The sequence below is a fragment of the Ictidomys tridecemlineatus genome, chromosome 2 (genome assembly GCF_052094955.1).
Source record: "Ictidomys tridecemlineatus isolate mIctTri1 chromosome 2, mIctTri1.hap1, whole genome shotgun sequence".
NCBI lineage: Eukaryota > Metazoa > Chordata > Mammalia > Rodentia > Sciuridae > Ictidomys > Ictidomys tridecemlineatus.
This window is the reverse complement of record NC_135478.1, coordinates 153,685,713-153,712,287: the sequence shown is the minus strand read 5'-3', so window position 1 is coordinate 153,712,287 and position 26,575 is coordinate 153,685,713. Positions and strand designations below refer to the sequence as shown.

At 35.6% G+C, this 26,575-nt stretch overlaps 1 protein-coding gene across 1 annotated transcript in view; it reads left to right on the top strand.

Annotated features, from left to right (window-relative positions):
- The first annotated feature begins 233 nt into the window (after nucleotides 1–233).
- Nucleotides 234–26,575, top strand: part of Abcb5 (ATP binding cassette subfamily B member 5) — a 112,543-nt gene continuing 86,201 nt past the window's right edge. The window contains exons 1-4 of the mRNA XM_078027807.1: nucleotides 234–286; nucleotides 12,111–12,168; nucleotides 13,660–13,810; nucleotides 16,989–17,043. Of these exons, the coding sequence (XP_077883933.1) occupies nucleotides 234–286; nucleotides 12,111–12,168; nucleotides 13,660–13,810; nucleotides 16,989–17,043 (317 nt within the window). The remainder of the gene's footprint in view (nucleotides 287–12,110; nucleotides 12,169–13,659; nucleotides 13,811–16,988; nucleotides 17,044–26,575) is intronic.

Genomic DNA, 26,575 nt, shown 5'->3' with positions numbered 1-26,575 from the left:
ATTTCAATGAAAAATTTCAATTCTTTTAGAGATATACCTAACTAGAGGAAACTGCCTAACCAGAAACATGGGTTAGAGTGAAAGTGTAGGTAGGTCTTAATTCTGAGCAGCTTGCTTTTTCAGAAACTGGTAGGGATGTTAAGAATGTTGTATATCAACCAAGAGAAAAAAATTCCCATGGTCATGCTACATTTGACAATATTTTATTTCAGAACAACTAAATTGTAGATAAGATGGCAAATTATCAAAGAACTGAAGAGATGCAAGAAAATTTCCAGAGAAATGGGTAAGCTGTCCTTAAATCCTACAAAAAAAAGTGTTAGTGTGCAACTAAAACTACACTTTATTCTTTTCACATCCATAGCAAGAGTGTCATAATTTTTTCAAATATAGTAATGCTGCTTACATTTTGCAGTACTTTAATATGGTCAGTATTAAAACTGGTTTAATAGTGATTTTAGGACAGGTAGCAGCAACAGAAATAGCAGATTTATTAAGTAAATGCACAGGAAAGATGCCTGCAAATTTTCATTTCAATTTCTGCCATCCTTCCTTCCATGGGGTGCATTAATTTTCTACTGTGTATATGTATTTATACATTCTTGTGCACACATAACTTATTTATAGATGTAAAATGAAAATAGTTTAAATCTACTTTGTTTTAACTTTCACAATTACAAGTGTTACAATATATATACAATTATATATTGGATATACAATCTATAAAACTGGAGAGGACTCCTCTATGTCACCTGGTTTATTAATGTAGGAAATAGCCCCCCAGAAAGTTCTCCCTGCATACCATTTTCCTATGGGTCAGAATAACTGTATCAGAAAACTTTTTTAAATTATTATTTGTTCTTTTTATATATACATGACAGTATAGTGCATTTGAGCATGTTGTACAACATGATGCCTAACTTGTTCTAAGTAGGAACCTATTCTTGTGGTTATACATGATGTGGAGTTACCCTGATCATGTATCATATACAAGAATAGAAAAGTTATGTCCAATTAATTCTATAGTCTTTCCTATACCCATCTCCCCCTCCCTTCCCTTCACTCCCCTTTGTGTAATCCAATGGACTTCTATTCTTCCCCTCCCCACCCTCCTTTGTTGTGGGTTAGATTTCACATATCAGAAAGATATGGTTTATTGGGACTGGCTTATTTCACTTAGCACAATATTCTCCAGTTTCATTCATTCACCAACACATGCCATAATTTCATTCTTCTTTAAGGCCGAGTAATATTGCATTGTGTATATATGTCACATTTTCTTTATCCATTCATCAGTTGAAAGATACCTATGTTGGTTCCACACCTTGGCTATTGTGAATTGAGCTACTATGAACATTGATGTGGCTACAACACTGTAGTATGCTGCTTTTAAGTCCTTTGGGTATAAGCCAAGGAGTAGGATAACTAGAACAAATGATGGTGCTAATCCAAGTTTTCTAAGGAATCTCCATACTGCTTTCCATAGTGGTGGCACCAATTTGCAATCCCACCATCAATGTATGAGTTTGCCTTTTCCCCCACATCCTTCCCAATATTTATTGTTGCTTATATTCTTTTTGTTAGAGCTCCCTCATTTGTTTATTTTTTATTTTTATTTCTTACATACATGACAATAGTGGAATGCATTACAATCATAATTATCCATTCACAACACCATTTTTTGTAACTCTGTCTGTAAAGTATGTTCTCGCCAAATTATGCCGTTATACATGAGGTCTCTTATTATTATCATCTTTTTTGCATCAAAATTCTTTTTTTTATTTTTATTTTTTATTTATTTATTTTTATTGGTTGTTCACAACATTACAAAGCTCTTGACATATCATATTTCATACATTAGATTGAAATGGGTTATGAACTCCCAATTTTACCCCAAATGCAGATTGCAGAATCACATCGGTTACACATCCACAATTTTACATAATAAAATTCTTAATACACCTTTGTACTACAATTTATCATATCTTTGATTGTATATAAGGTATGTTGACACCAAATTCACATCTTCATACATGTATTTTGTATAATGATGAGAGTCTCCTTTCACCATCCATGCTATTCCCCTCCTCCCTCATTTTCCCTCCCACCCCTATTCCTTATCTAGAGGTAATCTTTCTCTCCTACTCTCCCTCCCAACCTCCTTTTGAGTCGCCTCCCCTTATCTCAGAGAAGACATTCGGCATTTGGGTTTTTTTTCCAGGGTGGGGCAGGGGGAGGATTGGCTAATTCACTTAGCATAATCTGCTCTAATGCCATATATTTCCCTGCAAATGCCATTATCTTATTCTTTTTTATTGCTGAGTAATATTCCATTGTGTATAAATGCCACATTTTTTTTTAATCCATTCATTCACTGAAGGACATCTAGGTTGGCTCCACAGTTTAGCTATAGTGAATTGTGCTGCTATAAACATTGATGTGACTGTGTCCCTGTAGTATGCTGTTTTTAGGTCCTTTGGGCATAGTCCCAGAAGAGGAATAGCTGGGTCAAATGGTGGCTTCATTCCCAGCTTTCCACGAAATCTCCATACTGCTTTCCAAACTGGCTGCACCAATTTGCAGTCCCACCAGCAGTGTATGAGTGTACCTTTTTGCTCCGCATCCTTGCCAGCACTTGTTGTTGTTTGTCTTCATAATGGCTGCCACTCTTACTGAAGTGAGATGGTGTCTTAGTGTAGTTTTAATTTGCATTTCTCTGACTGCTAGAGATGAAGAGCATTTTTTCGTATATTTTTTGATTGATTGATTGATTGTATATCCTCTTCTGAGAAGTGCTTTTCAGGTCTGTGGCCCATTTATTGATTGGATTATTTGTATTTTTTTGGTGCTTATCTTGTTGAGTTCTTTATATACCCTAGAGATTAGAGGTCTATCTGATGTGTGAGGGGTAAAAATTTGTTCCCAGGATGAAGGCTTCCTATTCACCTCACATATTATTTCTTTTGCTGAAAAAAAAAAAAACTTTTTAGTTTGGATCCATCCCATTTGTTGATTCTTGGTATTAGTTCTTGTGCTATAGGAGTCTTATTAAGGAAGATGGGGCCTAGCCCCACGTGATGGAGATTAGGGCCTATTTTTTCTTCTATTAAACACAGAGTGTCATTCTGACTGGAGTGAGATAAAATCTTAGAGTAGTTTTGATTTGCATTTCTCTAGTTGCTAGAGATGTTGAACATTTTTTCATATATTTGTTGATTGACTGTATTTCTTCTTCTGTGAAGTGTCTGTTCAGTTATTGTGCCCATTTATTGTTTTGTTTGTTCTTTTGGTGTTAAATTTTTTGAGTTCTTTATATATCCTGGACATTAATGCTTTACCATAATGATGTTGGCCTTAAGGTTATCATATATAGCTTTTATAATGTTGAAGTATGTTCCTACTACTCCTAGTTTTTTTAGTGTTTTAAATATGAATGGATGCTGTATTTTGTCAAATGCTTTTTCTGCATCCATTGACATAATCATGTGATTCTTGTCTTTAAGTCTATTGATGTTTATGTTTATTTATTTCCTTATGTTGAATAAATCTTGCATCCCTGGGAAGAACCCTACTTGATCTTGCTGCATTTTTTAATATTTTCATATGTGATTTGCCAATATTTAATTAAGAATGCTCATCGGGAATATTGGTCTGAAGTTTTCTTTCCTTGATGTGTCTTTGCCTAGTTTTGGTATCAGGGTGATACTAGCTTCATAGAATGAAAGGTTCCATTCTTTTACTATTTCATGAAATAATTTGAGGCATATTGGTGTTAGTTCTTTTTTGAAGGTCTGGCAAAACTCAGATGAGAATCTATCCGATCCTGGGCTTCTTTTTCTTGGTAGGCTTTTGATGGCATCTTCAATTTCATTGTTTAAAATTGATCTGTTTAAATTTTCTATGTCTTCCTGATTCAATTTGGGCAGGTCACACGTCTCTAGAAATTTGTCAAGGTGTTCAAGATTTTCTATTTTTTTAGAATACAAATTTTCAAAACAGGTTCTTATTTTGTCTGAATTTTACAACTGTCCATTGTAGTATTTCCATTTTCATCACACATTTTAGTAATTTGAGTTTTGTCTCTCTTTCTCTCTTTTAGCTTGGCTAAATGTTCATCTGTTTTATTGATTTTTTTAGAAAACCAATTTTTGTTTTGTTGATTTAATTTTTTTTTCTTTTGTTTCAATTTCATTGATTTCAGCTCTGATTTTAATTATTTCCTGTCTTCTATTGCTTTTGGTGTTGATTCATTCTTCTTTTTCCAGGGCTTTGAGATGTGAAAGTTTACTTGGTGGCTTTCTATTTTTTCAATGAGTGATCTCAATGCAATGAACTTTCCTCTTAGAACCTCCTTCATAGTTTCCTAGAGATTTTGATATGTTGTATTACTATTCTCATTTACCTATAAGTTGTTTTTTTTTAAATTTCACCCCTATTTCTTCAGCTCTTCATTGGTCATTCAATGGCAATTGCATATTATTTAGTCTTCATGTGTTAGAGGGGCTTCTACTTTTTATTTTTATTTTATTATTGATTTCTAATTTCACTCCATTATAGTACGATAAAATGCAACATATTATCTCTATTTTTTTTTTTTTTGTATTTGCTAACAGTTGCTTTATGGCCCGATATGGTCTATTTTAGAGAATGATCCATTTGTTGCTGAGAAAAAAAGTGTATTTGGTCATTTGATGAAATATTCTATATATATTTGTTAAGTCTAAATTATTAACTGTATTTTTAGTTCTATAGCTTCCATATTTAGTTTTGTTTTGAAGATCTATCAATTGGTAAGAGAGGGGTGTTGAAGTCACCAAGTATTATTATTGTGATCTATTTGATTCTTGAGATTGTGAGGAGTTTATTTCATGCCTATAAATGGTAGAACTCAGCTTCATTGTTTGGGGCATAAATATTTAAGATTGTTATGTCTTGCTCATATATAGTTCCCTTAAGCAGTATGAAATGACATTCTTTGTACCTTCTGATTAATTTGAACTTGAAGTCCACTTTATCAGATGTGAGGATATAAATCCCTGTTTGTTTATGAGATCCATGTGAATGGTAAGTTTTTTCCACATCCTTCAGTCTGTGAATGTATTTGTCTAAGAGGTGAGTCTCTTGGAGACACTATATTTTGGTTTTTGTTTTTAAATTCAATCTGCCAGTCTATGTCTTTTAGTTGAAGAGTCTAAGGTATTTACATACAATGTTTATAATTCCCTGTCATTTTGAATTATTCCTGGTTTTTAATTTAAATTAGTTTCCCTTTGATTGACTATTCTGTTAGTGTAGTTCCTCCATTTACTGGTTTTCAGGTTTTTTTTTATTTTTTTCATGAAATACTTTGTTGATAAATTTTTGTAGTGCAGATCTTCTCATGAATTCTTTTAACTTTTGTTTATTATGGAAGGTTTTTATTTCATCATCAACCCTGAAGCTTAATTTTGCTGTGTATAGTATTCTTGGTTAGCATTCATTTTCCTGCACAGTTTGGTATATATTATGCCAAAACCTCATAGCTTGAAGGGTCTGGGTTGAAAAATCAACTGAGATCCAAGTTGGTTTCTCTCTAAATGTGGTTTTTTGATTTTTTTTTTTTTTGGCAGCCTTTAGATTCTAAACTTATTCTGTATGTTAGGCATTTTCATCATAATGTGCCTTGGTGTGTGTCAATTGATATTTTGTATATTTGAGTCCTATATGCTTCTTGTATTTGATTTTCCATTTCATTCTTAAGGTATGGAAAATTTTCAGATATTATTTCATTAAAAAAATATGCATTCCTTTGTTTGGTATTCTGAATCTTTATCTGTCTCAATAAATCTTAAGTTTGATCTTTTCATGTTATCCTATATTTCTTAGAAGTTTCTGTTCATGGTCTCTTAACATCTTTTCTCCATAGTCAACTTTATTTTGAAGATTATGAATCTGACTTAATTGTCTGAAACTCTGCCTTCCCACTGGTCTAGTCTGCTGGTGATACTTCCCAATAATTTTTTAATTTGATTTATGGATTTCTTCATTTCAAGAATTTTTTCTCATTTTTTTTAAACTCTCTCTTTATTGAGGTGGTATTTCACTTCCTGTATTTTCTCTTTGATTTCACTCCTTACATTATCCTTTACCTAACAGATTAGTTTAACTGTGAACTTTTTAAACTTCTCTGACACTTTTTTCATGGTGGTATTATGGATTCTCTTTTTGATGTACTTTGGTTTCTTTGGGGTGGATTGTTCCCTTGCTTTTTCGTGTTGTTTATGTGTCTACACATCTAAGAGTTGGTTTTGAGGAAGTAGAGTTTCTACACTGTTGACTTATAGTGTCCCTAAAGGTTTCTCATACCTTACAAAGTTTAGGGGGAGACAGATAATAACAACAACTGATGCAAACAACTTATATCATTAGACCAAATAGCCCTTGCTATAAAATCTACAATGTTTATTGTCACAATAACCAAAAATTATATGACCAGTTATTGTCCACCGTAAAAACAATAAATTTACAAAAGGTTTTACAATTTCAGTTGGTGACCAGGGATTGAACAGAAGTGATATAGGGTGTGATGATTGTGAGGGAGGAAGAGAAAAAAAGAAATAAAAATTTAAAGGAAGAGTGTAAGAACAATAGAGAGTGGATATTAGCAGAAAAGAGAGAAAGACAAAATCATGGAATTTGCAGGGAAATGGATGGCATTAGAGCAGATTATGCTAAGTGAAGCTAGCCAATCCCTAAAAAACAAATGCCAAATGTCTTCTTTGATATAATGAGAGCAACTAAGAACAGAGCAAGGAGGAAGAGCAGGAGGAAAAGAATAACATTAAACAGAGACATGAGGTGGGAGGGAAAGGGAGAGAAAAGGGTAATTGCATGGAAATGGAAGGAGACCCTCATTGTTATACAAAATTACATATAAGAGGTTGTGAGGGGAATGGGTAAAAAAACAAGGAGAGAAATGAATTACAATAGATAGGGTAGAGAGAGAAGATGGCATTATGTAAAAATGTGGATGTGTAACCGATGTGATTCTGCAATCTGTATTTGGGGTAAAAATGGGAGTTCATAACCCACTTGAATCTAATGTATGAAATATGATATGTCAAGAGCTTTGTAATGTTTTAAACAACCAATAAAAAAATTAAAAAAAAAAGAAAAGAGAGAAAGAGTTGAGGGAAACTGAGAAGTGAGAGAGAAACATATATAAAATAAAAAGTGAAAAAATATTAAAAATAACTACAAAAAGAAATAAAAGATACAAGAATGTAACCAATATATACTAATCAAACACCTTAGTCTTCAAAGTATTGATCCAAAAAAAACCATCTTGAAATAAAATGGTAAAAATGAAAAAAATAATGATATATGAATAAGTATCCAGTTAAAATAGAATTCTTTTAAAAGAAAAGAAGAGATAAGGTAGTAAAAATGGGTTTGTAGATTCAATAAGTGAATAGGACAAATGAAGAGGCAATGTAGGATATGTTTATAAGGGGAGAGAACAAAAAATATGGAAGTAAAAGAGTTAGAGGAAAAGAGAGAGAGACAAAGAGAGAAAGAGAGAGAGAAGCACACAATAGGTTTAGCTGTTAGAAACAAAGAGAAATAGAAACAAAGGAAAACAGAGTTGTGAAAGAGACAACAGAAAATCAATCCAAAATATACTAATCAAAAATTCTAATCCTCAAAACACAGAGCACAAAACACAGCTACCTTCAAGAAATGCTAAAACCGATAAATCAGAAACAAATATGTCTGCGTACAAAGGTCCACCATGGATCAGTCATTAGTCATTCAAACAAAAACAAAAACAGAACAGTTAGTGAGAGTATTTGCCCACTGTCTGTACCAAACTGTCTTTCTGTTTCTCAACTTTTCTTCTCACTGGGATTGTGTGAGGGGCTGTGGAAGATGCTTTAGGCTTCACTTTCTGGGTGTAGCTGCCTTTGTGTTCTGTGAGATGAATTCCTGCAAGTGAAGCTCCCAGTGGCCGGGGTTCAGTCTGGTATGGCCTCAGGTGTTTTATCATGTGGGGGGTTTTTAGCCACTAATGAATCAAGCACTTTAGGATTGTACCTCACTTCTCTCCTTAGGGCACCACTTGTGGGAAGTGGGAGTGGGTCCTTCACTGTTCTGTGGTTCAGAGATACTGCCTTTGTTTGGCTTCTGAAGCACTCTTTCCCAGCTCTGAGCTCAGGCCCTCCACCCTGTTCAGTTTCTCCCTGCCCTTGTTCAATGGAGTAGGGAAGAGGAGGAGCCAGCTTTCTCAGGCCTCTCTAATCTGTATTTCCCTCAGGCAAAATGGTCTCCCCATGCCAGAAATTCTCTGTGCCAGAGATTCTCCTGATGTGCTTGGTTTACTTAAATCTCACAGTTGGGGTCTGCTGGTCATGTATTGGTTTCATTCCTGAACTCAAGGATCTAAGTTCCCAGTCTGAGTTCCCAGTCTCATGGAGGTATTAAAATGTTTCCACCTTGGCCTCCCTGTACCCAGCTGGCAGACCATGACTTTCAAGTACTAGTTTATTGGACTAAATAGCTTCTGGGTTGGCCCAGGCCAGGCTGCCCCTTCAATCCTGAGATTCCCCATTCCAAGATCTTCCCACCACTTTTTGATCTTTTTCTGACTTTGTGTATTTTCTGTGCTCCAATTCTATTCCTTAGCTCAGCTCCAATTCTATTCCTATAACCTTAGTCTGATATACCCCAAATTTCCCAGTATCCAAGGCTCTCTGTCCAATATTGAGTATCAGTAGATCAATGGAGTGTTTTATTTTGTTTCTTTTTTTTCTTTTTTTACTCACTTTCCAGAGAAGTAATTTTCTTGTTGTTTGAGTCCTGAGTCACCCAGTGGTGAGAAAAGCCACTTCCCACTAATCCGCAATCTCGCCTTCAGAAAACTCTTGAAAATAAAGAAAATTTCTCTTTGGAATTGTTGTTGTTGTTCCACAGGGATTTTTTTTGCTGTTGTTTTATTATTTTATTTTGAATTGGCTAATAATTATGTATATTTATGAGGTACAGTATGATGCTTGATACATGTGTACATTGTGGAATTAGTAAATCAGGCTAATTAACTTATCTGTCACTTCATGTTCTTATCATTTCATTGTGGTGACAAAGTATAAAATCCTATGTTTTAGCAATTTTGAAGTATATCATATTATTAATTAAAGTCACTATGCTGTGCAAAAGAACATTGAAACTTACTCCTCCTACCTAACTGAAAATATGCTCCTTTTGTTCAGCATCTCTCTTTCCTCAAATTATCCACCTCCTCAGCCTCTGGTAATCACCCTTTTTCTACTCTATACTCTTGAGAGTTTAACTTCTAAGATTTGAAAAGAAATAAGATCATATAATATTTGTCTTTTGGTGCATTGTTTTTTTTAATTTGTTTTTTTTTCCAGTTGGCTAAGTTTTCTTTTTTTAAAAGGCTGAACAGTATCCCATTGTATATTCACATCATGTCATCAATTCATCCATTATTGGGCAATAAGGATGTCCCCCTATCTTGGCTATTATGAGTAATGCTGAAATAAACATGAAAATGCAAACAACTCATCAACATATTGATTTCAATTCCTTTGTATATATAACTAGTAGAGGGATTGCTGGATCATATAATTCTATTTCTAGTTTTTTAAGGAATCTCCAAATTATTTCCCACAGTGGCTGCACCTGTGACTATATAAAAAAAAAATCAAATATTGGGAACAGAGCTACATTTCACACCCTGTACTGCTTCAATTTTGGTTTTGTTGCTTATTATTATTTTCCAAAGGTAAACTAAACTTTCCTATAACTTTTTGCCATACAGTCTAAGCACCATTACCTCAAAAATTCAAAGCAGATTCTTTAAATTCTATGCCCTAGAGTGATGGTCGGAGGGAGAGATGAGGAGAAAAATTTATTTTAGAATTCATTTGTACATTTGAACATTATTTTTGGACTGAAATTATACCATCAGTATGTATTTCACAAGCAGCATTATAACTCTGTAGTTGAGTTTAAGCTCTCGGGCTGGGCAGGTTGGCACAGGCCTGTATCCGGGCAACTCCAGGCTAAGGCAGAAAGATTGTAAGTTCAAGACCAGTCTCAGCACCTTAGCAAGAACCTGTCTCAAAAATAAAAATTTAAAAAGGACTGGAGATGTGGTTAGGTGGTTTATCACCCCTGGATTCAATCCCTAATACCAATAGATAGATAGATAGATAGATAGATAGATAGATAGATAGATAGATAGAGGAAGGAAGTTCAAGCTGTGGATTCAGACCTAAGTTTAATCACACTTTGTAGACTTGGGTGGTTTACTCTGTGACTAGTTTTCTCATTTTTAAAGTGGTCTACTAGCAACTTCATTATGTTTGTTTAGATACAGTGGTGGACTCCTACCCCCACCCCCCAAAAAAGCTAATAGATCAGTGGGAACACAACTGCCACATCTGCCTTCCCACAGAAAACTAGACTGGGAAGTGGGTAATTTTGCTAGTTACCACGAGGAATTGGGGAAGTACATGCCTGATTTCATTTGAATGATAGAAAAAGACTAAAGAGGGGATGACTACCATCCAAAAAGAAAGAAAAGAACAAGTGTTGGTGAGGAGGTTGAAAAACTGGAATTTTTATACACTGTTGGTGGGAATGTTAAATGAAGTCGATGCTGTGGAAAAGTGTGGTGGTTCCTCAAAAATTACTAGAAATACCATAAGGTTTCACAATTATGCTTCTGGGTATATACTCAAAAGACTTGAAAGCAGGGCTGGGGTTGTGGCTCAGTGGTATAGTGCTTGCCTAACATGCATGAGGCACTGAGTTTGATCCCCAGCACCATATAAAAATAAACAAATAAAATAAAGGTATTGTGTCCATTTGCAACTAAAAAAATATTTAAAAGAAAGAATTGAAAGCAAGGAGTCAAAGAAATACTTGTATGCCTATATTCGTAGCAGCATTATTGGCAGTGGCCAAAATATGGAAGAAATCCTAGTGTCCATCAATTGATGAATGGATCAACAAAATGTGGCATTATATATGCAATGGAATAGTATTCAGCCTTGAGAACGGGGAAATTTCAACATGATACAATGTGAATGAAAATTGCAGACAATTTGTTAAGTGAATAATTCAAGAATGATCCTTGAAAACATTAAGCCAGTTGCAAAAGGAAAACTATTGTATGATTCCACTTATATGAGATACCTATCATAGTCAGGTTCATGGAGACAGAAAGTAGAATGGTGGCTTCCAGGGGCTGGGGAAGGGGACAATACAGAGTAGCTTAATAGATATAGGGTTTCAGTTTTGCAAGAGGAAAAAAGTGTTGTGGATGAAAATGATAATACAACAATGTGAAGATATTCAGTGCTCTGGTTGTACACTTTAAAGTGATTAAGTAGATAAAGTCTGCTGTTATAGTTTGGATGTATGGTATCCCCCAAAACCTAACATGTGAGACAGTGCAAGAAGGTTCAGAGGACAAAAGATTGGGTTGTAAGAGTCTTAACTCAATCAGTGACCTAATTTCCTGATGGGAATTATCTGGTGCGTGGAGTGATAGGTATGGCTGGAGGAGATGGGAACAGGGGCGTGGCTTTGGGTATATACTTGTATCTGGCCAGTGGAGTATCTCTCTCTGCTTCTGGATCATACGTGAGCTGCTTTCCTCTGCTACACTGCTCCTCCATGATGTCCTGCCTCACCTCGAGCCCTGAAGAATGGAGCCAGCCTTCTATGGACTAAGACCTCTGAACTGTGAGCCCTCAAATAAACATTTTCTCCTCTACAGTTGTTCTGGTCTAATTTTTTAGTCAGAGCAGTGAAAAAGCTGACTAAAACATCTGTTATATAGTTTCGTCACAGTTTTAAAAATTTTTACTACAGATGCATGTCTTTGTCTTTATTTCTACTTAGTTAACAAAGTTAGAGACAGCCAGTGACGACTTCCTTTCCTTTTCAAGAAATATTTGTACTCTATTGTTAAATTTGGTTTTGAAACTTCAGTGTTTGTAAGTGTCTAAAGTTACCACCAAGGGCAATATTTGACATTTAGCAAAATGCTAATTGGAAAATTTTGCAAATTATGTTCATACTGTAACTTTTCTATTTTCTAGAACACTACAAGAACAACTTCCTAAAACAAGAAAGCAAGCTGTTGGAGCTATTGAGATAGTAAGTGATATCAAGTAGAAAGTGCACATATCAGAACATTTTAGGGAATTGTCAGTGGTGCAGAGATTATATCTGGTGGTTTACATCCATTGGTTAGGGGAAAGAAGAGTTTACAGAGGAATTTATCAGAGTGTTAATTCCAATAAGAAAAATATAAACAAACATTAAGTCCCACATTAAAGGATAAGAAAAAAATAGCACAATATCTACACATTTATGAAGATGAAAGATTATGAGAGACTTTTAATTTATTTACATTTAAATATTTCCCAATAATCCCACTTTGATAATGTGAGTTGCAGTTATCATCTCAAAAATGTTATAAATCTTTTTTAAATAAAAAATAATTATCTTAGTATTTCATAAAGCTTACATATCAGAAAATGTATCCGCACATTTCTTCGGAATATGTGCAAGAAACATTTTCATGCATACATTCTCAGACATTCCCCTTTACCAACTCTCATCTCTAGGCCTGGCTGTCAATGTTATTAGAAATATATAGGAAACAGTTGTTTTGAAAGTTAATTTTTTTAAATATGGGAAGTAGCAGAATATGATAACCTTTATCAAGGAGATAGCATACTATTCTGGGGGACAGCAAGGGAGCAATACCCTGTTATCATAGGTAATATTGACTAAAATGCTGCAGAAGCCACTCATAAATCCTGATTAACTATTGCATGAATGAACAGAAAAACACAACATTTTTTTCAACTCCACCCAAAATAAGAACTAAGTTCCTCTTATTGTTGTTCCAATATAATTACACTACTATGCTCTTTTATATTCCATTTGATCTCTCACTAAGATAAATAATCCATGTTTCCAAATTTTGTTCCCGGTTTGGTTTTGGAATGGTGTTGTAGGAACCAGTACAGAATAGAATATAATGCTTTGAATACTTATCTAAGCTTTCAGGCATTTCTTTTTTATTCTAGTCATGCAAATTATTATAGATCCTTACTCACAGGCTAGACACTGTTCTAGTTACAATGAATCTCAGGAACTCAAAAAAGTTAGAAATATAATTTCTTACATTTTCACTAATTGGTTTCTGTTTACTGCATCTAGTGGTGACAATGCTGTCATCCTGATGAGTCTAGGGAATTAGAAATTCCTCAGTTAACTTTTCATAGACTAAAATATTTTCACTGCAGTCTTTGAAAATATCTTAACCTATTCCAATATTAACTAAGTAGAAAAAAGCTTCTGATTCATGTCCACATCTTATCTGACTTATGCAATCACCTACAGTTTATACAGATTTAAATGCTGTATTTTTTCAAAGAGTTCCTCAAAATCTATTGTAAAGTCTTAATATTGGATTTTGGGTTTGGTTTGGTTTGGTTTATATATAAATGCATATTCCTGATTTTATAACTTTTTAATTTCAATCAATTTGTAAAGTTGCATTCACTTGCTGGCAAAAGCTCTGGGTTGTGATGTTTGTTTTACAGCCATCACAGTACCTTGCCTTGTTTTCCTCAGTTCCGCTTTGCTGATGGACTGGACATCGTGCTCATGGTCCTGGGAATATTGGCATCACTGGTAAATGGAGCCTGTCTTCCTTTAATGTCTCTGGTTTTAGGAGAAGTGAGTGATCACCTTACTAGTGAATGTCTAGTCCAAACCAACACAAGTGAGTACAAGATTTATTTTTCGGGATTCCTGGGGACCCAAAATCATATAATAAATAAAACAGGAATTAAGCTCATAGTGCAGATTATTGCATTATAAACAATAACTGTATAATATGTACTTAAATCATTTATTCTTCTATATCACTAGATACTAAAGAACCTAATAGTTCTTGCTAAGTTCTCCAGAGAAACACAATCAATAAGTGTGCATGTGTGTAGATACATCTCTGTGTGTATGTATATGTATACAAAGAGAGAGAGATAGGCCAATGTGCATATGTATACATATGTAGCTACTTGGGGTACTTTAATAGACATAGACAAGCTTGGCACTGTAGAACACACTTCAACAAGGAAACAGCAAAGAATACGCAGAAAATAATAGTACAAGAGACAATATCCTCAATAAAGATAAGGGGGAAACCTACCAATTGAGTATACAAAAAAGGTCTCATTCTACTCACTTATAGGCATTTTAAATATTACTCATATTTGTAGGAATCTTTCTGTGTGTGTGTGTGTGTGTGTGTGCGCGCGCGCGCGCGTGTGTATGTGTAAAGAGAAAGAGATTTTAAGAAATTTACTTACGGGCTGAGGATGTGGCTCAAGCGGTAGCGTGCTCACCTGGCATGCGTGCGGCCTGGGTTCGATCCTCAGCACCACATACCAACAAAGATGTTGTGTCCACCAAGAACTAAAAAATAAATATTAAAAAAAATTCTCTCTCTCTCTCTCTCCTCTCTCACTTTCTCTTAATAAAAAAAAAAAAGAAATTTACTTACATGATTATGGAGTTAGGCAAGTCTAAAATATGCCAGATACTGGCCAGTCTGAGCCCCAGGAGAGAGCTAGTGCCACAGGTCAAGTCCAAAGGCTTGTTGATGGTGCACAAGAATCCTCAGAAACCCACTATGGTTAGGCTTGTTTTTCTGAAAATTCAAATATTGCTCTATCAGAATTTGTGATTATAGCAGGATTTAATCAAAAGTTTGGGCCATTCCATTCCACTTATCAATAAAAAGAAGAAATCAAGAAAGTAAGAATGGCTAAATCTTTCTGGCTTCTTGGAGTTATTCAATAGACATGACTTGTGTGGCACTATAGGGCATAATTCAGACAGGAAGCAGCAAGGAACATGCAAAAACTTACAGTACTATAGACCAATATCTTGATAAAAGATAAGGAGGGAAATTTAGCAATTGAGTGTGCAAAACTCTTTTCATATCACCCGTAGACATTTGCTCCTATTTCCTGTGCTTGAAGGCATCTTTCATGCATCCTTTCTACTGTCCTACTTCACAGCCATGTCCTACAAGGTCACATTATTCCTTAAAATGTAAATTCTAGTGATTCTCCTATATACAGTCTCTTTTATCAAGTATATATTATAAATTTAAGTAATTTCCTGATTTACTTACATATTTGTCGCCAAACTCCACACTAGGAAGTATCCTTACAGCTATTTTTAAAAACTGGGGCAAGTAACACATTAAAACCTAAATGTCTTGTAGATACTGGTCTAGCTTTGTGTACTTTTGTCAGTGCCCTATACTAATTTAAGCCTTTTTGTTTCTCACCTAAAGGTTAATAATCTTTCAGGTGTCCACTTTTATTTGAATGAAATACATCTACTGCTTCCATCTCTATATCCATCCAGATGATAGTTGCCTGCCTAATTGTTAAAAGATTTTAATAATATAAGTAAAATTGAGGATATAAGTGAAATTAAAATTTTATATTTTAATAATGTAAGCTAAGTTAATTGTCATTTGGAAGGACCCAGCAGTTCATTAAGAAAAATGTATTGATTGCCAACTATATGAATCAGTGAGTGGTAAACCTAGCAACAGAAGGTAGTCGCTTGAGGGTGCTCCTTTTGTTAGAGATATTCTATAATTGATTGCCTTACAAGTCTTGGACAGCAATTGTCAATGCATCTCTGACTGATATTGCTTCGGTGAATTTTAGCAAATATCATAATCATAAAAGCAGTTTTGATAAGGATTTATATACATTTGTGATATTATTGGTATATTATAACAGATTATTAAAACCCTTTAATAATAACTTTATTATTTATTAACATTGATTTCCTAGGAGAATAATATGATTATTTTCTCCTACAAATAAAACATGTATAATAACCATCATTCATTGGGTGCTCATTTTGGTGCCAGAGCTGAATTTCTTTACATATTATCTCTATTAATACAATATCCAAAATTAGATTTTGTTATTTTGATGTCATTGTGATACCATTTTAGAAATAATGTTTATTCTATTCATTAGCTCAGTTAAATCTCATTAAAATTTTTTACTAGGTTTTAAAATCTTCACTTCTACCATGTCAATTCTGTTATTTTTGGAAAGCCTGCTCCAAAAATTTTCCTTCCCACAATTCCACAAACAGAATAAGGGAGAAATAATAATTTCCATATAAATAAATTCATAGACATTATTATAGAGAGTGGTGTTATGATTATATAAGATATGAAAAGTCATGATGCCTTTATAATGTTGATTATAGAGTTTTAAACACTAAAATTATGGCAGTGAATATTGACCACATTTGTGTTGTTGGTAAAGTCAGGACCATGGTATAACATTATTGTACAATGAATTTTTTACAATATATATGAAGTATTTTCTACTAGAATATTTTACTAGAACTATATTTTACTAAAAATTTACATGAAAGACTTGTAACCGAAGGATTATTTGAAACATGGGTTTATTATGTGACTATTCTGGTTGTAACCCCACATATTTCAGTGAGTTTCCTTTCAGCATTTTCCATGACTACTAGTTTTAGAACTTCCACATGAGTTCTGGCTTTTCTTGAACTTTCTAAATCATTTGGGGTGTATCACACTGAATTCTAAATGTATGATCTCAATACTTTAGAGGAGTCCTAAAGAATTCTTCCTGAATATGAGCTACATTGTTAGTGTTTCCTTGTATTTTTACCCATTGCATGAATATTTCTTGAGAGCAGAAATAATTATTTCAACTACTAGTTTGAAGAATAGAAAATAAGATGATCCTAGGCCTGTGTTAGGCATGAAGTCCATTTTTTCTAGAAAGTTCTATGTTTAGTTTGGAGGAATACCTATGAAACAGTATGGCTAATTGAAAATTGATTTCTTTTATAATTAAAAAAAAAACCTTTTTTTACAGCAATTTCTCAGAACTGTACTCAGTTTCAAGAGAAGCTGAATGAAGACGTGACTATGTAAGTCCAAATGGAGTGTTGATATCATACTGCATGCCCTCTCTGCACGCCATTCTATTCCACACCTACAATAAAACATAGTAAAAAAATTAGTCTGATTATTAATTTTATATAATAGCAATTAAAGTAAATATGTTCTTCTCTTTTGTTTGGTATTTATAACATAATTAGTGAATAATTCTTCCTCTATTTGAAAAGCATGCATATCATATGTGTCTTTGAGAAAATTGTCATCAGTAGAAAAGTTATGACAATTTGCATTTTTATAGCAATTTTGCCTTCTAGAACTGAAGGATCATGTCCTCAAACATAAAGGACTTGTCTTTCTTTAAAAAAAAAAAAAAAACTATTTTCTTTCAAAGTCTTGTAGGAAATGCTCTTTATATAAATTGAAAAGATTTCTATAAATTTAAAAATTGAAAAGCTATATGCTATAAATAAATAGTTAAAAAAAGTAAGGAGTAAGGTTTTGTTCAGTCCAATTTTAGAAACTAATTATTTAGGTTATTATAATAAATTATATCCAGAATAAAAATAGTAAAATCTGAATAAAAATAACTTATAAAGACATTCTGTTTTTATTCACATTTATTCACTCTGTCCCATATTGCATTGGTTAAGAAGATGCTTTTTTACTGAGCATGTTTGCTGCCCCGGACCCATGTGGGCAGCTGAACTTAAGGTTGCTCGTGTGAATTTCCAGAGACACCAAGTAAAACAGACACACCCTGCACCTCTAAACAAGTTTCAGGATGGCTTCTCCATTCTTGGCCTCAGGCTCCCCAAATGGGAGAGCAAGACAAAGTCATGAGAGCTTGATGAGAGAGAACAAGCAAATTCGGAAGTGGGCTTTTATTGGGGGGACACTTGTTCTTAGAAAGTTCCATCCAAAAAAGGCCAGAAGGGGCAAGGTTACAAGGGACAGGTGAGGGTAGTTCAACCCAAGGGGCAACATGCCTACATCTGAGGACACACCTTCAACTTCCTGAACCAGGACAACACCCAGATCACTACAAAATGTAGTGATGGTCAAAGCCTCTTGCTTCAGGATGGAAGGCGCAAGTTATTCAGAGTGGCTCCCTACATATTTCCCCTTCTTTCTTTGAAAAAGAAGGTGATGGGTTACTATTTCGGGTCCCGAAATCACTGTTTTGAAGTCTCACCATCCTGCAATTACAATTCAAGAGAGAATTAGTAGCAAAGAGAACAATATAAGGATATATCATGAAGAATGTTTAAGAATGTTTCCAGGGTTAAAGCCATTCAATTTTTTAAGTATTTGATTGGCTAAAGAAGTAGGACCCAAAAAATCAATCTTACTTTTTGTATATCTTGAATATGATGATGGAGCTCCAAAAGATCCGAGATGTTATTATTATTTTGCCAAATACCCAATAAATGGTTTTTAATCTTCTCCCAATCCCATTGGGAAGCATTGTATTTGGCAGCAGTAACATGCACATATTTATAGCTAGCATGACATTTAAGTCTTTCCTTGAATTTTATAGACACTTTTAGACAGCCAAAGTTCATTACCAATATTTATGACAGTAGCCTCTAAGGCATTTAGCTTCATCTCAATCCTCTCATCAATATTTATTTGATGATGAAGAGCCTTGAAAGTATTCTGAGCCAGATTATTAATAAAATTTGTGTGTTGAATATTTTGAGATACAGCTGTGACTGTTGAAGCAATAAAGGAAACTAAGGCAACAACTCCCACTATTAAGAGACCAAGAGCACTTTTAGGTCTTGATAGCTGGGCATGTATTTGTTGTAAGACTTGAAAACCAGCATCAGCATATCATGGCTCTGAAATAATATTAGCTGACAATAAGACAAAAGAGGGCTGATAAAGTATCAGCGTTCCTTTCCCTCTATTATATCTGGTGATACAGGTAGTTAAATTCCATTTATTACATGTTACAAGATATCTATCATCTTTCCTTTTAACTTTTACATTTCCAGTAATTAAAATGTAAGGAGATTGAACGCAGGCCCATAAGCCATAACAAGAACCTTCTTACAGTTTTTGTCTACAAAGTCTGGTAAAGGTGTATCAGTAAAATGTAAGAATTCTGAGGCAGCAATTGAGCACCAAACATCTTTCTGAATGCCACCTTCGCTGAAGGTCAAGAAGTTACTAACAAATCCTCCAGGAGTCATGGAAGTACCCTTGAGCAATTGCCTTTTGTCAATTTTAGGAGACCAGTCCAAAATATACCCACTATTTCTAGACACCTTATGTTGTACTGGAAAAGTATTTATACAATCTATCTACATAGTAAAGGTGTCAATTTCTATCGCAGAATGGTTAGGACAATGAAGTATTCATGGACGTTCTGCTGAGATGACTGGTTGGTTATGAGAAAGTCCCATTTTAATAATTGATCTGATATAAGGTTTTGAGTCACCAGGAATTGTACCATTAGTTGATCTAGGTCTCCCAACTACCGTCTTTTCCTTAAATGACACTTTTAGACAGACAGCCTGTTTATTGTGGGACCAACACAAGATAATTGAGCACTATAGCCAGAATAATTAAATCCAGTCACATGGTTGGGAGTAATGTGGGTCTTGTAAATAATCCCATCATATATAAGTCATTAGAAATACTGGGATAGATTCTCTAGTCCACACTGCTGAGTGTACTAAAGGTAGATCTTGTGTCCAATAAGTTTCTCCCTGATTCCCATTTACCTGACAGCTCAATAGAGCTAATATTGCAGCAAGCATCCTTGTTAAAGATTTAACTTTTCCTTGCTGTCGAATCATTTGTGCACCTGCAGCATCAATTTCCTCAGATCCTTCCATGAGCGTAGCTTTCTCATTCAATCTCTCTGAGCCCTTTTTCTTCTTCTCTTCCTTCAAGAGTTCCTCTTTTTGAAGGAGGTCAGGTCTGGCATCTCTGGGTCAATCTTCAGTCACTTGAATCTTGGTTCTATGTCCTCCATGCCTGATGGAGGTACCAAAATAGGACGAAAAGCACCTTCTGGGAAAATACAAGCATGACCTCTTCCCCACATAATCACTGGATCTGGTCCTTTCCATTGACAGGTCTGCAAGTCTTTCCACCAAACTCAGCCTTAAAGGGCCTGTTGCTATGGAAGACATGTGTCACTCAGCTGCAGTGCAACCTTCTGAGTCACAATTTAGAAAATTTAAAATGAACAGAGCATGATTAAGGTTATATTGGGGAGTCCTAGTCCTATCTTCCCCTTTTAGTTCTTGTAATTGTAGCTTAATAGATAAATGAGCTCATTACCATGGCTTGACCTTGAGGGTTGTAAGGAAGACTTGTTTCATGGTCAATATGAAACTCTTGGCAAAATTGTTGAAAAGAACGGCTTACACAAGCTGGTGCATTATCAGTTTTAATCTGTAAAGGACATCCTAATACTGCAAAGGCACTAAACAATGAGAAATAACATGTTGAGTATTTTCTTTTGCATGGGCTATAACAAAGTAAATCTAGAATAAGTATCTACAATCACATGTACATAACATTGTTTACCAAATTGAGAAATGTGAGTTACATCCATTTGCCATAATTGATTTGGTTTTAATCCACGGGAATACCCCATGGTAAAGATGGAGTGTGTATAACACATTGGGGGCAGTGACGTACAATTTGACAAGCCTGTTCTTTAGTAATATTAATTTTTTATGTAAACTAGAAGCATTTTGATGATGCAAAGAATATGAAGCTAGTGCACAGTCATACAAAGACATTTTCTGACAAACAGCAACCAATTTATCAATCTTATCATTACCTGATGTTAGAGGCCCTGGAAGATTAGTATGGGCCCATATGTGGCCTATAAAATATGGGTGCTTTCAGATTTGTACTGTCCTTTGTGGGATATAAAATAAATTGAATAACTCTTGTGATGATGTATACCCAATAATTGAAGTTTCAATATTTTTTGTAACTCCAGCTGCATATAAGCTGTCAGAATAAATATTAATGGGCTCATTTGCAAAATCACTTAAAGCACAAATGAGAGCTTATAGTTCTGCTCCTTGGGCAGAAGCATATGAAGTTTGTATTATCTATGTATGAGCATGACTATAAAAACCTGCTGTACCTGAGCCTGAGCCATCAGTGAATACTGTTAGTGCACCATCTATTGGTTGTGCACGTACAATCCTGTAAATATGAATGGAGTTACCAATACAAATTGAATAATTTTATCACAATGATAATGACTATCTGACCAGGAAAATTAGCAAAAGCTACTTTCCCAGTATTAGAAGTTTGAAAAAGCCAATCATTCTGTTGAGCAGAAAATGGAATGATTATAATATTAGGTACTGATCCAAATAGCTGTAAAACTCTTGTTCTGCTCTTTATCACTAATTGAGCAATAAAATAATGAAAAGGAGTTAATGACTTTTGAGGAGAGTGGGCTAAATGAATTCACTCAATAACTCCCTATGTCTGCCACATAACCCCTGTAGGGACGTAAGCAGTTGGAAATATTAATAAATATATAGGCTCTTTGGATTAATTCTAGTAAGCTGAGCATTCTTAATAGCAATTTCAACTTTCCTCATAGCTGTTCTCGCTTCTACTTTGAGCTGATGAGAAGAAGTTGGAGAAGGACCTCCCTGTAATATCTGGAATAAAGGACTTAAATCTGAAAGTAGTTAGCTTTAAAGATGGCCTCAGCCAATTAATATTTCCTAATAATTTTTGAAAATCATTAAGGGTGTGCAGCTCCTTGATTCTTATTTGTAAGTTTTGAGGACAGATTGTATGTCCTTCAATCACATAACCTAGATATTGAAAAGGAGATGTCTTGCACCTTCTCAGGTGCAATGCAGAAACCCATTGCTGTGAGTGAAGTCTATAATTGGGCAAAAAAAAAAATGTAAGAGTACATCTGAATTAGCATGAGCTAAAAGTATGTTATCCATAAAATGAATAATATATGCATCAGGGAATTTTTCCCTTATAGGTATGGTAGCCTGTGGCATAAAATTTTGACATAGGGTAGGACTGTTACCAATTCCCTGAGGCAACACTTTCCAGCAATATCTTTTAACTGATTCTTTAAAATTAATTGCTGGGACACTCACTAAAGGCAAACTTTTTACAGTCATCTGGGTGAAAAGGTTTAGAGAAAAAAGAATCTTTTAGATCTACTACTATTAAATAATAATCTAAAGGAATAGCTGTAGGTGAAGAATGCCCAGATTGTAACACTCCTCTATGGGCTCTATAATACGATTAATAGCTCTAAGGTCTTGTAATAATCTCCAACTACCAGATTTTTTTAAGTACAAAGACCAGTGTATTCCAAGGGCTGAGCATAGGCTCTAAATGACCAGCCTGAAGTTATTCCTCAACTAACATGTGGGTTATTTTAAGTTTTTCCCCTCTTAGAGGCCACTAAATAACCCAAATTGGCTCTTCTGTGAGCCAATCAACTTTTTCTGCTGTACTTTGGGTCAGGGAAAAGGTCAGGGCCCCTACCAAAAATTTTGGTTGGGTGCATTAATTAATCTCTGTTGGGAAGATTGGGTTATAGGTAGGTACCCCTTCTGTAAATTTCCCTAGGAGTAAGTCCTTGATTAAGTCCTTCAAATAACATGATAGAATTTGTAGTTGCTAATAATAATCCTAAGCTTCTTAAAATATCTCTACCCCATACCAGGCACTCTGAGCAGGTTGAAATATCTGTTCTATGCCTTCTAAATTGGCAGGCGCAATATGTAAAGGCCAGCTTTTAGGCCAAAATCTATAAGATAAAACAGATTTATCTGCCCCAGTATCTTGAAATTTTTTAAGATTTATTTTAAGTTCCAGTAAGGGGCACTCCTGCCAGATTAACTGAGCCCAGTACACTCAGCCCAGGGACCCAGAAGTTGAAGTCTAAAGCGGGCTGTCTGCGTAACAACAAGGCAGAACTAACAGTCCTGACTGTGCCAGTACGTCTTTGGTAGAGAGCTGAATGGCATTTTCTGATTACACAGTGATTTTAATCTCTAAAATCTGAATCAATACCCCTGGTATTACCTGAATTCCCTCTTTTAAATTATTTTGTCCCAAAATTAGGTGTATGGTACCTGGGGGTAATGGCCCACAGATTCCAGTAGAAATTTGCTGTGGTCCCATTTCAGATGTTAAATTTTCTACCATGGCTGGTCATAAAACTATCCTCTGGAAGGAGCTGACTGGTAATAATGACAATCCGCCATGGCCGCCTGAGATGATGTCAAAACCTGCAACTCTGACTCCTCTTTCTGCGCAAACTGCAGAGCCCCCATGGTTTTTAGGGCCTGGGCTTGGCCACAGCCTGAAGGAGGTGGGCCAACACCATACCTGTCCCCATCCCCCTTTACCATGCAGCTTTTTGGAGTGCCACCGGCGCAAACTGGGTGAGGTCTCTGCACTACTGTGTGGAGATTAGCAGTCCTGTGCCAAATGACCAGTCCTACCACAATTGAAACACTGCCCTGGAGAACGAAGTCTCTGTGATTGGGGCTGGAGTACCTGTTTTAAAGCCACAGCAAGTGTAAAACCTTGTGATTGTGTTAGACCAACACCCACAAGAAACAAATAAATTCAGAAACCGTCCCTTTCTTCCCATGGGGTTGGAGGATGTCCTGACAAACTTTATTGGCATTTTCAAATACTAGCTGTTTGACTATGAACCCAGAGGACTTTGAGTCTCTGATCAATCTGTTCACTGCCTGGTAACAGGCACACTACGAAATCAGAGAATTGTTCTTCTGATCCCTGTTTAATTTAATCAGATGAAGACTAACTGCAATTTAGACTGATCCCAGGAAGATATCTCGTGCCACGTCCTTTTGGCACATGCAGTGATCTGATCACAAATGGCTAGATCATAGTTTGTCTCCAAAGGTCTACAAATTCCCCAGTTCCCGTTAACATCTCCAAAGGGGCATCAAAGCCTTGCCTTCTGTTCCTCTCAACCTGTTTGGTGCAATAATCAGTCTAGTGAGATCACCAAAGGATATAATCACCCCGGAAAGGCAAGATTTTGCCATAGAAATCCAGTTATTTGGGGGTAAAGGCTCATGGCATAATGAATCAAGTAGGCTTTGCAGAAAGGGTGAGTTTGGACCATAGCTATAGCAAGAATTTTTGAGCTCCTTTAGAGTCTTAAAAGAAACTGCAACGTGAACGTGGACATGCTGGTTTTGTTTGTTAATCTGCCCAAAGACTGGGAAAAGCTGAAAACGTGTAATGTCTTCCCCCACTTCTTGCACTCTTCTAAGGCCACATTATAGAGGTATTAGCATAGCGACCACCAGTTCAGAGTAATTATTGAACTCCATTCTCCCAGGAAAGAGCATCCGAATTTTAATGGGATGTGCCGGGACAGCTAGATGTAATTTAGCAAAACCCTCCTCCAGGTCTTCCTCATCCTCTGACTGAATCCCCTAAGATTGTGACTCTTTTGTCTGTATCTTCCTGTCCATTTTGTTCCTCTCTATTTTGAATCTGCATCACAGAAATCCTATCAGGGATAGTTTCCACTCTTCAATACACCCCTTAGTGGTCCTCTAAACAGCTGCGTCTGTCTGGCTCAGAGGAAACTGAACTTTTGGTCCTAGGTCTTGCCCCAGGCCGTCTGTTCCTGGTTTGCAAGATGAAGACTGATGGAAAATTGACTCCACCCTCAGTCCTGCCACAGAAAGAGAAAACCACTTGGAAGCAGCCTCAGGCCATTTCTCTTGCTCCAAATTCCTAATGGCTCTCTGAAGCCCTTTCAACAGGTGCTTGGGGGACCACTGGTCCTATTCTAGATCATCAAAAAGACACATTTCTAAAGCAGTCCAGACCTTCTGGATCCTCTCTATTGTACTTTTAGATAGCTTGACAGAGAGGCAGCCTTTATATGATTTTCTACCTAGCCTCTCCCAAGTACATAAATCTGGTGATTCTTGTTCACAAAACCACGAGCATATGTCTCTAATAGTTTTCAGAAATTGAGCCAGCTGGGCTCTACTGACGACTTGTTTTCCTCTCAGGTTGATTATCATCTCCAGAATTATTAAATACATTTCATTATCTGAAGACATGGAACTTCCCATGATAATTCTTTAACATCCCTGGCTCTGAAACTGCCTGCTTCCTCTGTGACCCCCCAAAACATGGTTCACTAAATTTCTATAGCTCGCTCTCTCATTCAACCTTTAAATTCACCCCAAGTGGTCCCTGGTTCCAGACACCACCGACCCCCTGCGGGCAGCTGAACTTAAGGTCACTCGTGTAAATTTCTAGGGACACCAAATAACACACAGACACACACTGTACCTTTAAATAAGCTTCAGGACGGCTTCTCCATTCTTAGCCTCAGGCTCCCCAAATGGGAGAGCAAGCAAAAGTCCTTAGAGCCTGTCGAGAGACAGCAAGCATGTTTGGAAGTAGGCTTTTATTGGGGGGGGGGGAGGAACACTCTTGTTCTTAGAAAGTTCCATCCAAAAAGGACCAGAAGGGGCAGGGTTACAAGGAACAGGTGAGTGGAGGTCTTTAATATTTTGTGTTAGATTGATTCCCAAATATTTTATTTTCTTTGAGGCTATTGTGAATGGGCTAGTTTTCCTAATTTCTTTTTCAGTTGATTCACCACTGATGTATAAGAATGCTATTGATTTATGGGAGTTGATTTTAAATCCTGCTATTTTGCTGAATTTGTGCTAAAAGTTTTCTGGTGGAGTTTTTTGGGTCTTATAAATATAGAATCATGTCATCAGGCAATAAGTATAGCTTGAGTTCTTCTTTTCTTATTTATATCCCTTTAATTTCTTTTTTCTCTGTAATTGTTCTGGCTATAGTTTCTAGGACTATGTTGCATGGAAGTGGTGAAAGAGGCATCTCTGTCCTGTTCCAGATTTTAGAGGGAAAGCTTTCAATTTTTCTCCATTTAGAAAAATGTTGGCCTCGGTCTTAGCATATAGAACTTTTACAATATTGAAGTATATTTCTACTATCCCTAGTTTTTTTAGTGTTTTGAACATGAATGGATGCTGTGTTGTGTCAGATGCTTTCTCTGCATATATTGATGTAATCAGTTGATTCTTGTCTTTAACTTTCTTGATGTGATGAATTACATTTATTGATTTCCATATGCTGAGCCAACCGTGCATCCCTGGGATGAACCCCACTTGATCATGATACACTATCTTTTAAATATGTTTTTGTACGTGATATGTCAGTATATAATTGAGAATTTTTGCACTTATGTTCATCAGGGATATTCATTTGAAGTTTTCTTTCTTTGATATGTCTTTTTCTGGTTATAGTATCATGGTGATACTAACTTCATAGAATGAGTTTGGAGGGTTTCCTCCTTTTCTATTTCATGGAATAATTTGAGGAGGATTAGTGTTAGTTCTTCTTTGTAGGTCTTGTAGAACTCAGGTGAGAATCCATCCAGTCCTGGACTTTTCATTCTTGGTAGGCTTTTGATGTTATCTTGAATTACATTGCTTGAAATTGATCTGTTTAAATCAATGTCCTCTTGATTCAATTTGAGTAGGTCATATGTCTCTA